This window comes from Akebia trifoliata, chromosome 14, assembly GCF_017979445.1.
Source record: "Akebia trifoliata isolate Shusen 1 chromosome 14, ASM1797944v1, whole genome shotgun sequence".
Classification (NCBI taxonomy): Eukaryota; Viridiplantae; Streptophyta; class Magnoliopsida; order Ranunculales; family Lardizabalaceae; genus Akebia; species Akebia trifoliata.
Window position 1 is genome coordinate 5,416,738 of NC_141388.1, and position 15,348 is coordinate 5,432,085.

General features: G+C 34.0%; 1 protein-coding gene across 2 annotated transcripts; it reads left to right on the forward strand.

The window, feature by feature from the left end:
• The first annotated feature begins 11,443 nt into the window (after positions 1 to 11,443).
• Positions 11,444 to 14,583, forward strand: LOC147385763 (zinc finger protein JACKDAW-like). Of its 2 annotated transcripts, none has more exons than XM_086423427.1 (4): positions 11,444 to 11,645; positions 11,834 to 12,145; positions 12,243 to 12,639; positions 13,047 to 14,583. In XM_086423427.1, exons 2-4 carry the CDS (start codon positions 12,025 to 12,027, stop codon positions 14,170 to 14,172), a joined length of 1,644 nt encoding a protein of 547 aa, XP_086279553.1. In that variant the 5' UTR covers positions 11,444 to 11,645; positions 11,834 to 12,024; the 3' UTR covers positions 14,173 to 14,583. The 2 variants fall into 2 exon arrangements, with proteins under 2 accessions (XP_086279553.1, XP_086279552.1); XM_086423426.1 differs by having other exon boundaries at positions 11,444 to 11,632.
• Positions 14,584 to 15,348: the final 765 nt, after the last annotated feature.

Sequence of the window (15,348 nt, forward strand, 5' to 3'; positions counted from 1 at the left end):
TTTTAAATGTGGAAAAATGTTAGAATGACATTAAAATTGACACTGTTTCACACATTGTTGAATGTATCCAGAAGCATAGATGCTTTTCATCGAAAAACAAGTGAAAAGCATCTATGATTTTGTGCACACCTCCACGTCAGTAATATTCAAAAGAATAATGTTGGAGGATTCAATGAAAAGCATCTATGATTCCTAACACTTCCACGTCTGAAAAGTGAGAAATAAGGTAAAGTCTTGAAGTCACTCCAGGCTAACTCTATGTGAAACCTTGTCAATTCTAATGTCACTCCGACACGACTCTTAAATCTGACGTCGGACATTAAATCTAGAGCCATGATGAATGCACGTGGTTGGGTATGGGCTGATGTGGCAAGGACACAAAATCATAAATCATTTTCATCGCGATACACAGGAAAAAGATGTACAGTTCTATGCTTTTGTCACATCAACCACATATCGAGCCGCATGCATTCATCATTATTCTTAAATCTATGGATACAGTATCCAACGAAGGCAATGTAGGATGGCTCAAAATCTATAAAAGGGTAAGGTGTTACTAATTTGGCCAACGTGGCAGTCAATGTGGGCCTAACTCCTCTTAATAAGCACGGGATAGGACGAAGTTGTTCATGTGTGTCGAACGAGTTAGTCACGCTAGCCTAACACAATCTATTCTTGTTGCTGAACTGGCATTCTGACATGTGGCACATCAGTGGATGACAGATAAGTGAGGCTTTTAGGTTCTCGATTTGGTGAACAGGTATTTATGATTGGAACTTGTAAAGCCCATAAATGGTTATACATGATAGAGTGGAGTAGTGGACCAATATGTTTTGGAGAATATTCTGAAAGAAGTATGGATCCTCTACTCCAGGAGTTCAATAACGTTATCCAACTCCAGTGACTCCATCTTTCCTTTTTTTTTTTTCCTTGCATTCTTGTGGTGAACCATCATTTCTATTAACTCCATGGAGTCTCTTTGGTGAATCTACAATCAATGCCAACCGTTGGATTCAAGAAATTTATCTTCCCAAATGATTTCAATGACTAGATATATATTATCACTCTTACTAATTTTTGGTTGAATATTCCATAAAGAGAGCATAGGTAGAGCTATTATGTGCAGGTAATTGCTCCTATAGAACTTTGAGACAATCCTGTATTTTCAACTAAATACATGTCTCATTTGCCCCCATTCATTCACCACCCTCCTTATTTACCCTTATCTCATCACCTCCCTCTAATTTTTTTCTCCAATCCCCTTATAGTATATGAAGATGACATTGTCTCTTGATTGGACCTTCTCTCATGAATTAATTAATTAGAAAAGACCTTAATAGCATTTTCTTCAACTTTCAATCAAAAATCTTTGAATTTCTCTCTAAAATTATTCATATTCAAGTTTTTTAATTGTACTATTAATTATAGTTTGCCCCCACTACAATAAAATCCTGGCTCCACTCTTGAGAGGGAGGGCCAAACATCAATGGGTCAAGGATTATGAAAGAGTGTGCCACATGAAAGTCAAGAGAACCCGAGTTGTATAATAATTTTGAACATTGTTATGGGCCCATGATGGTCAAAAAATGTGCTTTTAACTTTTGAATCAAAGTTTGATGACTTTCCTAGTAACACATCTTTTTCGAAGTTTGTATAACTCAAAAACCAACTGAGTTATGTTTGAGGTGAGATAGATATGTTTGAGGAGAAAGAGGGAGACATGTGGGCCGGGGGAAGAGAGTGTGAGATTCATTATGGAGGGAAAGGGAGGGAGAGAGAGGGAGAATTTCATTTGGGAAAGAGACATTGAGATAGACGTTTGAGGGTAAGATTAAAAGTGGGTTAGATTTAGAGAAAATTCAAATATATATATATATATATATATATATATATATTGGGAAAATTACTTAAAAAGACCCTAGAGGAGGGGTTTCTTTTCAAATAGTCCCTAGGTTTTGGGTAGTATCTTAATAGTTTATTTAGTATTTTAAAAAATCTTTCTTAACTGGCTTTTGAACCTCAGCTTTTGTTATATTGATTTTGAAATACTCAAATTATGTTTTTTCTTTTCTCATCTTCTTCACAAAGTAAGGCTATCCAACTGTGACTATGATCATTTCCGGTGATTTTTAATGGAGAATGATATACTCTTAATTTTAAATATTTAGATGTATTTTTTATATATTAATTTCGATGATTTATAATATAAAAAAATGAAGAACAAAGTTGAGATTTTAAATTTGTTTTATGATTACGTCGTCAATTTTGATTCAAATATACGTTTTGCAACTATAATATATGCTTTTAGGTATTTCAAGGAGACTTACCCAATATCAAAGTTGAAAAAAAAGGGAAAAAAAATGAAAAATCTAGACTACATTTACACTGTCAAATTCACCACTTTGTATTGTCTAGTTGAACATTTTTATTGTCAAACTTGACACTAAACTCACTACTTATTAGTGTCGAGTTCATCACTTTTTATTGTCTAATTCAACATTTTTATTGGCGAACTCACAACTTTTTTCTGTGGATTTTGACGAATTTTTTAATTAAAATAATATTGAACTTGACAGGAATTAAACGTGACTTAAAAGCATTGACTCCATCGATTATAAAACAAATATTATCGAACAAATATCATCGAGTTCGATAAAATTAATATTTTGAGCTCGATTATAATTATTGATGAGCTCAACGCTTTTAAGTCATATTTAATTATTGTTGAGTTCAACAATATTATTATGAAAAAACCTATCGAACTTGACATTAAAAAGTGGTGAACTAGACACTATAAATGCGATTCAGATTTTTTTTTTTTTTGACTTCAATAATGAGTAAACCTGTTCGAAATACTCAAAATACATATATCATAGTTGCGAATCAAAAATTACAATGAAATGATCATAACAAAAATTTAGAATCTCAATTTCATTCTTCATTTTTTTAATAAACCAAGAAGATACATCTACTTGTTCAACATTAAGAGTATATGATTCTCCGTACGTCTCATTCACTATATAAAAAAAAAATCCTCAAAAATGATCATAATCGCCATTGAAAAACCCAACTAAGTAAAGAAATGAGAAAAATAGTAGTTTGGGTATTTCAAAAATATTACACAGGATATGAGGTTTAAGGATCATTAAGAAAGAATTTTTTTACTAAATGGACTATTCAGATACCGTCCTAAACTTAGGGACTATTTAAAAGAAACCCTTCCACTAAGGTCCTTCAAATAATTTTTCCATATCTATATAGTTACTATATATGGTTTTTTTTGCTATAAAAAACAATAACTAAAAGATGAGGTAAGATAATACTAAGCAATGATCTACTTATCAAAAAAAAAATATTAGGTAATGATCTTCCTTAGATAGGACTTTTGTTTTGATGAATCATATCAAGCAATTTTGACATCAACCCAACCTCATTCAAGATCCACCAGAGCCGAGCTTAGTCAATTTAGGTCTGATAAAGGCTTAGAAATAAGTTAAAAGTTAATTAACTTCAAAAAAAAAAAAAATTGAAGTTGTATGTACACGAAAAGAATAGGAATATGCTGAAGTAATATCAAAATTGACATCCATTCTTACATTGCAGATGTCAATGTTTGTAAGAACCAGTTGTTTTTCATTGAAATACGAGTGAAAAGCATTTGTGGCTATGTGTGAACCCCCACATCTGCAATGTGAGGCTCAATGTCTATTTTAATGTTACTCCCTTACGACTTAAAAGAATTTACACAATCTCTCACAGCTGTGATATATATTCTATGTATACACCGACAGCTCCAAGCCAAATTATGGATAATTCTATGGAAAATAAAAAATCTAAAACCATACAATCACAACGTTCTAAATACAACAGCGTAACCGTGCTGGAAACGTACTTACTACTAATATCGAAGCCCAAAAAGAGAGACTCTCGCGTTGTGGGGTCCAAATGAAAGTTAGAAGGGAGGGAGAGAGAGAAAGAGATCTCGCTTTTAACAAGCAGACCCATGTGATTAGTGTTTCACTATTATTACTTCCAAAAAGATTCAGAATTGTTTTCCTACGGCCCAACCTGCAACTTGTGCTTTTATTATCATTTAAAATTTAAAACTATGAAAAAGAGTCGTGATACACTGCCTACGTTCGACACTGCATTCAACATACGTTGCGGTGCGCAAATAATCATAGATTTCTTTTCTCGACATGTAAATTAAAAGATCAACGGTTCCTTATACACTGTCGTGTCAGCACAGTCCAACGAAGGCAGTCCATCGTTTTTCTACGAAATTTTAAAAAAAAATTTGAAAAAAACAACTAATAGATTAACTCGACGAATGTGTTTATGTCCACTACTGTTTTTATTCATTATTATTGTAAATCCTTTTTTATTTTTTATTTTTTCAAAGTTGAAAGGTGTTGGTTGTGCATGTGAATCATGATGGACACAAAAGTTGCATATTATTGCACAATTAATCTGTCATCAATCGAGATCCGTCAAATCAATCAATAACTTATACTAAATATGTACCCATCTCAAAATTTTCTTAATGATCCAATTTGTTCCATTCTTTTGGATGGAATCTAGGTCTGATACTGCCATGAATTGAGTACCTACCCATCAACCTTGTACACCAAATGGCACTCTTTTAGACCAACTAACTCATGAATACTAGACTGGCCCCTAAGCACACCTAAGGGACTAAAAAGATATTCTTATTAGTGATGTGCTTCAGAATTAGATCAACTTATTTAATTGTGGGCCTAGATCCTACCCATTTTGAGATACTTCGAATCTTTCATGATTGACCGACAAGGAATGCTTCATAACCAAATGAAATCGTACTATATTTTGGTGTTTCAGATATGTTAGGATAGAAATATTAGGATTTTGAGGTTGGATTGGAGAAATTTCTCACTGTAATTTATTTTCAAAGATGGTGAAACATTCTCATCTTATTTGTGGACTGGATGTAAGCACTATTAAATCTTATTGTATTATTTGTTCTCAAAGTCCACGAAAAATAGATTTGATTAAGTTCGAAAGGTAGAAGTAGGAGCCTCAATTACATGGCAAAGGCAATTTACTGGAATAATCAAAAAGGCGTCTATTGATTCACCTGTTTGGACCTTCGAGTATAGATCGTGGTTTTATCTATTTTGGGTTTGGATCGAAGTCCATCTACCATAGTGCCCGGCCAATACCTATGCCTGTTTAATTACCTCGTTGAAGTAGCAAAAGTAGTTAGTAGTAAAGGCAACGCAGTGGCTTAGTAACCATAGCATGGAGTGGGTGCAAATGGGAACTAGAACAGGAGAGCACCAAGTTTGAAAAATCTTTGGATGCAAAGACCTTTTGGAGTATTGTTGGCCGGTTCCTTTTACTTTACCTACTCTATTACCATTTTTTATCTCTTAAGAGAAAAAAAACTCACTTCTATAACTAACAATGAATGATCTTTTATTAAGAAAGTAATTTTTTTTTTTAATGAATTAATGGGTACCTTGAAATATAAGATCATGAGTCATTATAGTGCCTAGCTTAATTATTTTTTCACTCGTCTCAAGCCATACTTTGCATTTTCTCTTAATTTTATTATTATTATTTAAAATATAAAAAAACTAGATGAGTGTGGTGTCCCGACTTGTAGGCATGACTAGCAGGGTGAGACAACTAATCTCTTAAAGTATCATATTTTATCCAAATTCTTCCGATGTATGCAATACCACACAAATCATACATAACAGATAAACCGGGATAAATCCTTGTGGGTGGCCAATAAGGAGGACTTGAACTCAAGACCTTTCTTTTTGAGAGGGAGCATATCATCTATAATTCATTTTTCTTCCAATCCCCTACAGTGATTTTCCTTCAACTTTGATTGGGTAACTTTGAAAATCAATCACTCCCAGATCATCTACATTTTGGGGCTAAGAATAGATTTTAAAAGAAAAATCCACAAAAATAATTTATTTAAAATCAAGATCAGAGTGTTAAAAAGTGGATAGTCACTAAGCTCTTCAATTTAGACGGAGTAGATTTAGTTTTTTTTGTTGATGTGACAATATCTCAATTATCCAAAATAACGGCACGAAACTGTGGGAAAAAATAATTACAGAGGATCCGCTCCCTTTTTGAGGGAGGCCCTCCACTCTACTTACAACAACTAATTAGTTGCAGCCAAACAATAATGAACAATATAATTATTAATTGGGAAAACATATTTAATGTGTTGTTAACAATTGAAAATTCTTCAAGGGAATTTTTTTTTTTTTTTTAAATTGAAACAATATTTTTAGTTTTTCCCAATGTTACACTATCCTTGTCTTCTTGTTATAACAATTACAAAATTCTTTTAAAGGATGTAAAAAGGATCAATATTGTTTTAGAAAGAAAAAAAAAACACTTAAAATTTAAGATGGAGTGTCGGTGCCTTCATTTTGAGAATGGGGACCCACCAAACACCAAAATGAGGTTTAAGAGCTGGAGTGGTGCCCCTACCAGAAATATCTAATCACTGACGAAAGCAATCTCGATGAACAGATAATTGCTGGCTAACTTAGTGCAAGTGATTCCAGATCCTCCAATTGCATAGTTGATTTGATCAGACAGAGAGAGATTTGCTTTTCGTTCTTTTATTTTTATTATCTTCATGATTTGATCTAAGGTTTCAATTCACACCGTCCATGGACATATAGAGCAATTCTATAATTTAAAAAATATATATAATAATTATTAAAAAAAAAAAAAAAAAAGCTAGAATCAAATGGCTTCAACTAACCAAACATGCTGATCACTTTCAGTGTGGAGGTCCACCAATGAGTAGGACCAACGGGTCGAAAGAATATGCCACATATCATGAAAAATGGGAGATGTAAGGTATCTATAGACATTATTTTCCTTGCAAGTTCAAATTGGTGTTTAATAGAATAATGAATAAACAAGAAAAACACTTTCCTTACTAAGTAAGAAAATTTTCCTCACCATATCACCTACTTGCTTACAAAAACATGATCAGATGCCACAGAATTGTAGTGGACGAAATTCTAAGAACTTTGAGAAAAAATAATTATTTTTCACCGTTAAATTTTAATTTTATACTTGGAAGTTTGGCATATCAGATCAAGCACCACAAAAGAAAAAAATTAATCTGAATTTTTTTTTCATGAAATCTAGAAAGGCATCGCATTGTTTTGGCAATGTGATAATCCATGTGTGCCCAACAACCCTTAGTAACATTTAAAATCTTATAAGTTAGTCAGGCTAGTATGACTCAATAATTAAAAAAAAAATGGGTCCACGTGAAATGGGAAGATGGGAATCTATGCGTTGGATGGATGTGAAGGATGTCGTATTCGGTCGAAAATTTTAAAAAATAAACAACAACTCCAGTACTTCCTTCCCCCATCCCCTCCTTGGAATTAGGGTTTGGGGAACACAATGTGTGTGTTTAAGCTTCGGGAATCGAGGAAGGAAGAAAGCATCAGTCGTTCCACAAGAAGATCCGAGCGCATGCAGCCAAAACCAGGTCAATAAACTAAGTACTCCTCTCTTTTTTATATATTTTTTCTTCTCTTTGTTTATACTTCTTTTATACTTAGTTTCTTTATTCTTTCTTTATTTGAATCGAAACCATGGTTCAATCAAGTCAGCTCAGCTGCAGCAGACGCTCTCTCTCCTTCCCACACACCTAAAACTACTCAGACTTACGTACTCTCTCTTTGTTTGTTTTTTTTTTTTTTTTCTCTTTATTTATCTCACTAATACTTGATGTGTAACATTGCATGCACATGGGTATATGTGTAGTAAGGGAGTCGCTTTATGTGGTACACTATAGATTCACGTGGAGAAGTGCTTGTCTAGTAAATTGTAGATAAGATTTGAGGGTTTGTTTAGTAGTAAAAATATAATTAATTAAGAATTAAACGATTTTTTTTTTCTAAAAACAATTGATAGATTGATTAGCTGGGTGATGAATCAAGATTCCACGCAGTTTCTGTCGTTGAAATTTCTGTTTGATCTTCTATATGTTGGAGTTGAACCATTTAGAATCATTCATTAATTAGGTACATGGATTAGTTACCACTTACCAGTCAAATGGTTACCTAATTCACTAATGGCTCTTATAAATTGTTAATGTAACAAAATTCGACTAATTTAACATAATTAAAATGGCTACAATCAAGTGGTTAACATATCCAATCAAAGTTATTTTGGGGATAATACCCAATCGATTGGACAATTTGGATTGATGGGTGTCTCTTGTGCACTATAGGCAGTAGTAAATAGTAATTCCAAGAGCGATTGTTCGCTCATACACTATTTTAAAATGTGGTGCTAATGATATAAGCAATAATAAAAGAATTTTTCTCTCTCCTATCCAGAGAAAAAATCGCAATTTCCTGATAAGATCACTTTGTGACATTCAAAAATATGATCTAATACAATAGTGTTGTAGAGGATGAAATTCTATGAATTTTTAAAATTAAAAAAAAATATTATCATTATATTTTAATTTTAAATTTGGATGCGCAGTAGCCAGGGGTGGAGCTAGTAAGGAGTTGGTGGGGTCCAATTGTCCCCACAAAACTTTGAGACATCCCTATATTTTCAACTAATTATATGCCCTACAACTAATTACATGACCCATTTGTCCCCACTCCCTCACCTCCCTCTAATTTTTGCCCCCTTCTCTTTCAATTTTTTGTTGATGACATTGCTTCTTCACTGAGCCTTCTCATATACTAATTGGAAATGACCTAAATATCATTTTCTTCAATTTCTAACAAAAAATCTCTGAATTTCTCCCTAAAAGCATTTATCTTCAAGTTCTTCAACTGTACAACTAATCATAGTTTGCCCTCACTACAATAAAATCCTGGCTCCACCCCTGTCGATAGTTGTCCATTTTCAACACCATTGATCAAGTTCGAAAAATATTTTATTTATTTAATTTTTTTTTTTTTACCATGATTTTTTTCATGAAATCTTGATGGCTGTGATTTTAGATTTGCCAATACGATAATCATTGTGAATCTCACAATAATTTTTAAGATTTTTGGGCAGTGGATGTGCGGGTAGGAAAGATAAATTTCTCTCTTATAACTCACGTCATCAGCACTACATGTTAAAATGGTGTTGGGTTGCGAGCAAACAATCACTCTTAATTCCAATGTTCAAAAATCATCAAGACATGAGCAAATCTAATCGAGTCACCAAACAAGATATATCAAAGTAGACAAGCGAGTCCACTCGGATTATATTCATACCCAACTCGCTGCTCAATCTACCTTGGCCCATACAAGATCAACTTTCTGGCAACCGGGTCAACACGGAGAAAATTTTCAGATCGAATCAGCAGGGACAGACAAAAGAATGGTACATTTTAAAAACTTGTGGACCCACCTATTGTACACCGAGTCGACTCGTCAAATTTATAACTGTTATTTGCCTCCCCCGAGCAAATCCTGGAAAAAAGGTTTGCAGGGGAGAAAAGTTGTACCTAAATCCCACGTGGCAAACTTATTTATTTAAATAAAAAATAAAAAATTCTAAATTCTGGACAACTGACCCATGAATGTGAATGTCTCAAGCATCACTTAGTGGACCTACAGACTTCTGGGTAGTAGATTTCAAAACTGACTTTTCTAACATCAAAGAACAGTGCCTTGATTGTGAGATGAGACGAAAAAAAATCATATAATTCTTAGGGTTGTTTTGTAAATTGGATTTTGTACCGAAAATATCCTTAAAAAAATTATTTGTTACCAAAATATCCTCCTATTCCTAATTCCAAAGTGTATTTATTGCAGTTTAGGGCACACGTTAACAAGACCCTTCTTAGGGATCAGTATAGTTTTCATTTTCTCTGGTGTAAATTTTTCTGAAGATCTATAGTACTCCAACTACTAGATAGCATAGTAATGAAGTTTGGATTCGAAAATTATTTAGTGGGTTTCAATTCTTTTTATTTGAATAGATTCGGGGAAATTCTGTTTATGGGTTTTTTATCGAACTTCATCTCCTTCAAACTCCCAAAAAATTTTATCTTGATCTTGAGATTTGAATATTGTTGAAGAAAAATAAAAATTATAATTTACCTCGTCTTTCAAATGTAGTGTTGAGAGTTTAGATGTTATTTTACTATTTTACCCTCTCATAAAAAAAATTAATTTTGAAACTATAAATGTCATTGTCACGCATTCACAAGTAAACTCATTCTTTCACGAAGATATTTTTATTGAATTGTGATAATCTGACACTTTTTTTTATGCTCCCTTCACATAGTTGTAGATCCATTACTTTGAGATATATATGTTTATATTTTGTCGGTTCTGTGAAGAGAATGTACAAACAACGTCGGATTATCACAATTCATTTTCAATTATAAATAAAGAATAACATTTGACAAGGGTAAGCCGACCTCTATAAAAAGTAAAATTCATTTTTTAACTGTTTAGTTGACAGCAATTAAATGAAAGGGAGTTGATTGAAACCATTAGATAATTACACTATAGGAGAGGTACGTGTAAGATAATTATATTACAAGGGAGGTAAGTGTAATTATTGAAATGCTAAGGGGTCAATATAGAATTATGCCAAATCATAGGGGTGAAAGTATAATTTACCCATTTTAAAGGTGAATAGTAAAAATCTTACCATATTTCCCAATTATTTGATAAATCATCCATTCAAAATTAGTCCAATAACCTTTCTAAAAAAATAATAATAATAATAATTGGTCCAATATCTAGGACTTTATTGTAAGATTTGACAAATTTTTTAAAAATTTCAGAGAATTTTTTGACCATGGTAGATAACAATCTATATTTGGGTGCCCTTTTTTGTACCACGTAACTTACAAGCCCACTAAATAGGCTCGAGAATTAAAACCCATTACATTTAAATTATAATAAATAAATAAATAATCCTATAATCCAACAATTAAAAACCATTAATCAGACTCAAGTCCTCATAATAATTAAAAGGAGTGGTAGAGTTGGATAAGTATCTAACTCCCACAAGCACAGGATCTAACCTCGTTCATATACATCATCGACCACACCTTTCTCATACTTTTTAGTTGGGATGGTGTGGAGTGGCAGTCTGGTCTCGTACCCCACAAGAGTCAGAGTCAGACAGGTATCACGGACTATTCTAACCCGTCCTCGAGAAACGTGACGATCTCTCTCTCTCTCTCTATTTGTTGTTTCTGCATGCTTGGAAACCAATAAGTCCAACTTTCAAAATTTTGAAGACTTATAAAAGCAATTATGGTTTAATCATTTAAGCATGATGAAGGGCTAGAAAGGTCAGTAACTTTTTTCCTTTTGAAATTATTCTGATCTTACCTGTAAGTCTCAAACATCCCCTCTTTTCATTTTATTATTTTTTTTCTTACTTCAAATGAAATCAAACTTTATCTTTCTAAATAATATATAAAATGAGAGGGGAGTCTGTAACTTTGAGACCTCACAACCCTAAAAATAGACACCACATATATCCTAACAACTAGCTCTCACATTACTAAATTACAAACTGTGAGAGAGAGAGAGAGAGAGTGGACCATCTAAGTCTTTGGCTGACTGGCTTTGAGAGAAGGCGTGTAGGATAAGGAGAGAGGGAGAGGTGTGTCTTGGTGAGTGAGAGAGGTGATGAAATATTACTTTTAGCTTTCATGGTTATTTGGTTGTTTTCTTGTGAGATCAAAACAAGATAGAAGGGATCTTTGTTAGGAAAGGTTTTAATTTTTCTAAGATTGATGGTTGAGAATTTGTGCTTTTGATTGCTTTAAGTTCTGAGTTATGTTGTTTTTTTGTTATTTATTTATTTTTGGCAGAATCAAAGAATCAAGACTTGAAGAATACTGGATTTATCTGTTTGTTCTCTTTGTTGTGTTTTTGCTCATCTTTTGGAGAAGCTTTTGTCTTGCTTTGTGCCTTTGAAGTTAACACTCTTTCGGAAGTTAGCTCTTCTGGGATAACAAAGCCAAAGAAAACAAAAAATCAGTTTTAATTCAAGTGGGTTTTGATGCAAACCATGTCTGGAATCAGAGGGTTTTCTCAAGAACCTAATTCAAACCCTAACCCTAATCCTAATACAAACAGTAATCCTGTAGTGAAGAAGAAGAGAAATTTACCAGGAACACCAGGTAAGCTTCATCTTCTTATATAACTTTTTTTTTAGATACTTTATTTTTTCTTCATTTAATTTAGATTATTAATCAATGGGTTTTGTTGTTCTAACAGATCCTGATGCAGAGGTGATAGCTCTATCACCAAAGACTCTCATGGCGACGAATCGATTCGTCTGCGAAATCTGCAATAAGGGTTTCCAAAGAGATCAAAACCTGCAACTTCACCGAAGAGGTCACAACCTTCCATGGAAACTCAAACAGAGAACAAGCAAAGAAATAAAAAAGAAGGTCTACATATGCCCGGAGAAGAGTTGCGTGCACCACGACCCATCGAGGGCTCTCGGCGATCTCACCGGAATAAAGAAGCACTTTAGTAGAAAACATGGAGAGAAGAAATGGAAGTGTGAGAAATGTTCAAAAAAATATGCTGTTCAATCTGATTGGAAAGCTCATAGTAAAACTTGTGGAACTAGAGAGTATAAGTGTGATTGTGGAACACTCTTCTCCAGGTAGAGAATCTCATAAGCCACTACCCTCTCTTATATCTTCTTTTTGTTCTTCTTGGCTACAACTTTAGTCTTTTATACTTTATATAAAAGTCTATATATATGAGATGCTGTTGAAGAAATAAATGCTCTTACGTAGAAGCTATCATGGAATTTATGTTGGATTTAATGCAACTCGGATTGTGGACTGATCATTTAATAGGTAGAAAATTTAAGAGAGATTTTTTTTTTTAATCTCCATAGAGTGATCAAGTTGATGATCATTAGGGATTCAAAAGCTTCCCATACATGGGAAGGAAGCATCCCATGTCTATGTCGGGGCTCCTAAATCATGATTTTGATCTTAAAATAGCTCAATTTTTTTAGTTTTTGATGCTCTAAAGATAGAAAATTTTGTTTGAATCAAACAGGAAGGACAGCTTCATCACCCACAGAGCCTTTTGTGATGCTTTAGCAGAAGAGAGTGCGAGATTCACATCGGTTACTCCAACTAATCTAAACTTCAGAACAGATTCAATCAGTGATACAACATGTAATCCTCAATCAACAAGTTTGCCCCATGGGTTTGGCATCCGTGGAGGAGCCCAAGACGAAGCGAGTCTCCTCCAATTCTCCTCAATTTTCAGGCCTGATTTTCCGGGCCAACATCACACTGGTCCTCTTGATTCAGATGGACCGAAGCCTAGGTTATCACTTTGGATGGATCAGCCCAATTCTCAGCTGAACCACACCCCTATTGATGTCTCGGCTAATTCCGAAGCTTTCTTATCGGCGAATTCTTCTAGTCTTACTGACTTGGTGCAAATGGCATCTTCCAATCTCTTTGGTTCATCATCGATGGTCGATTTTGGAGGATGTATTTCATCGAATTGGATCAATAGGTGCGCCGGAGCGTCTGCAGGTGCTAACCTCACTCTTTCGACCTCGCCACCACGAGGACTAAATAATAAGGAAGGAAACAAAGGAAATATGGTTGAAAGCTTAGCCGCCTCTTTGTATTCTAGTAATCAAAACCAACAACATAACCCATTATCGAACATGTCGGCGACCGCACTTTTGCAAAAAGCAGCTCAAATGGGATCGACAAGGAGCGATCCTTCGTTCATGGGCACCGGTGGCAGTTTTGGACTAGTGAGTTCGTCTTCCATCAATCCCAACTCTCAGAATAGAAATGAATTCCATCAGTTATTCCAGCAATCAAAGCAACATGAGAGCCTAAACGATCTGATGAATAAGATATCGAGTTCAACCACGACCACCACTACCACCACCATGGGTGATGGTATTTTAGGTGGGTTGAATTTAACCGATACGGCAAATAATCTCAACCGTCTGATGATGCCACGCAATTCCGATCAAATCCAATCAGTTCAGTTAAAGCTACATCCAAGTGGGAGTGGGGTTGAGCATAGTTTAACAAGAGATTTCCTTGGTGTAGGAAGTGATGCTAGCCGTCCGTTTTTACAGCAAGAGTTAGAGAAATTTGCTTCAATGGGTTCAGCTATGGACTTGACTCACTACCGTGACAGCCACTGAACTTAGGTAAAGATGTCTTGTTTGTATCAAACAATCAGCTTAGAAGATAGACCAGAAAACTTGGAACTGAGTGTGACTCGTTGGTCGTTTGTATCAAACGATTGGACTCGGTTCTTCTGTACGATAAGATGGAGAGAGAGAGAGAGACATCGCAGCCCCACGAGAGGGCGTTGGAGTCATGCAATGATCCAATGTCGTATACGGCACTGGTTCGTTGACTAGCGGTCAAGTTAATCAGGCGAGATTAATTACTCAAGCACATCAGCGTCAACGATGCCTTGAAGTTTCTTCTTCCAAAGTTCTCAACTCTTTGTAGTATTTTGCTTCCGTTTCGGCTATGGTTCAACATCTGTATTTTAAACTTTATTATTAAAGAATGCGAAGTCTTAAACGGCTTTGAAAACTTTTGGATGAAGGTTCTTTTTATATAATAAAAAAAAACATTAAATAAGTAAAATAATAGTTTAGAGAGATTTAGATATGGAAATGAGGGCAGACTCATTTCATCACTGCAATATGGTCCTCATATTATAAATTTAAAATTATTTACTTTTTGAAAGATATGAACAACTTTATGTTGGAGCATCTCTAGCTTATGATATTGAATTGTTTCCATCCAACAATCAACTCCTCATAAAAATTGTTTCCCATGTGGGGTTCATTTCCTTGACATTTGATCTAGATTCCGTACGTATCAATTGAAGGGGTTACGTGAAATCAAGATCTTTTTTTTATTCTCGATCTTGCCTTCTTAATCCTTGCTTGATATATATGACTTCAAGAATTTCATCTTATTCTATTTAAAACACAAATAAAATCATGTTCATCTACCCGTTTGGGATAGTCCATTCATATAGACACTTTGAATTTGAATAAGCTTGGGGTACTTGATTATGTTTACTTTAAGTAGAGGAAATTAGAGAAAAATCGAATTATGAGAAATTGTTTTGAGGTATAAAATAATCTACGTTATCTTATAGACAACAAACGCCCCACTTTGCTTGAAATCAAATATGCAATTGAGTTTCTTGTGAATTTATTTTCAAGATACAACAAAGTTCAGTTTAGTAAAAATTGTATATTCTCTCAAAATTTGCACTAACTTTAAAAGAATTTGTCACACATAATTTTTGATACACAAATGTCTTTTTTTTTTTTAATAAAAAAAGAGTTTAA

Coding starts and splice junctions, on each gene's coding strand:
- LOC147385763 (XM_086423427.1), top strand. CDS start 12,025: ATGCAAACCATGTCTGGAATCAGAGGGTTTTCTCAAGAACCTAATTCA. Junction 12,146..12,242: donor AAATTTACCAGGAACACCAG/GTAAGCTTCATC, acceptor TTGTTCTAACAG/ATCCTGATGCAGAGGTGATA. Junction 12,640..13,046: donor TGTGGAACACTCTTCTCCAG/GTAGAGAATCTC, acceptor TGAATCAAACAG/GAAGGACAGCTTCATCACCC.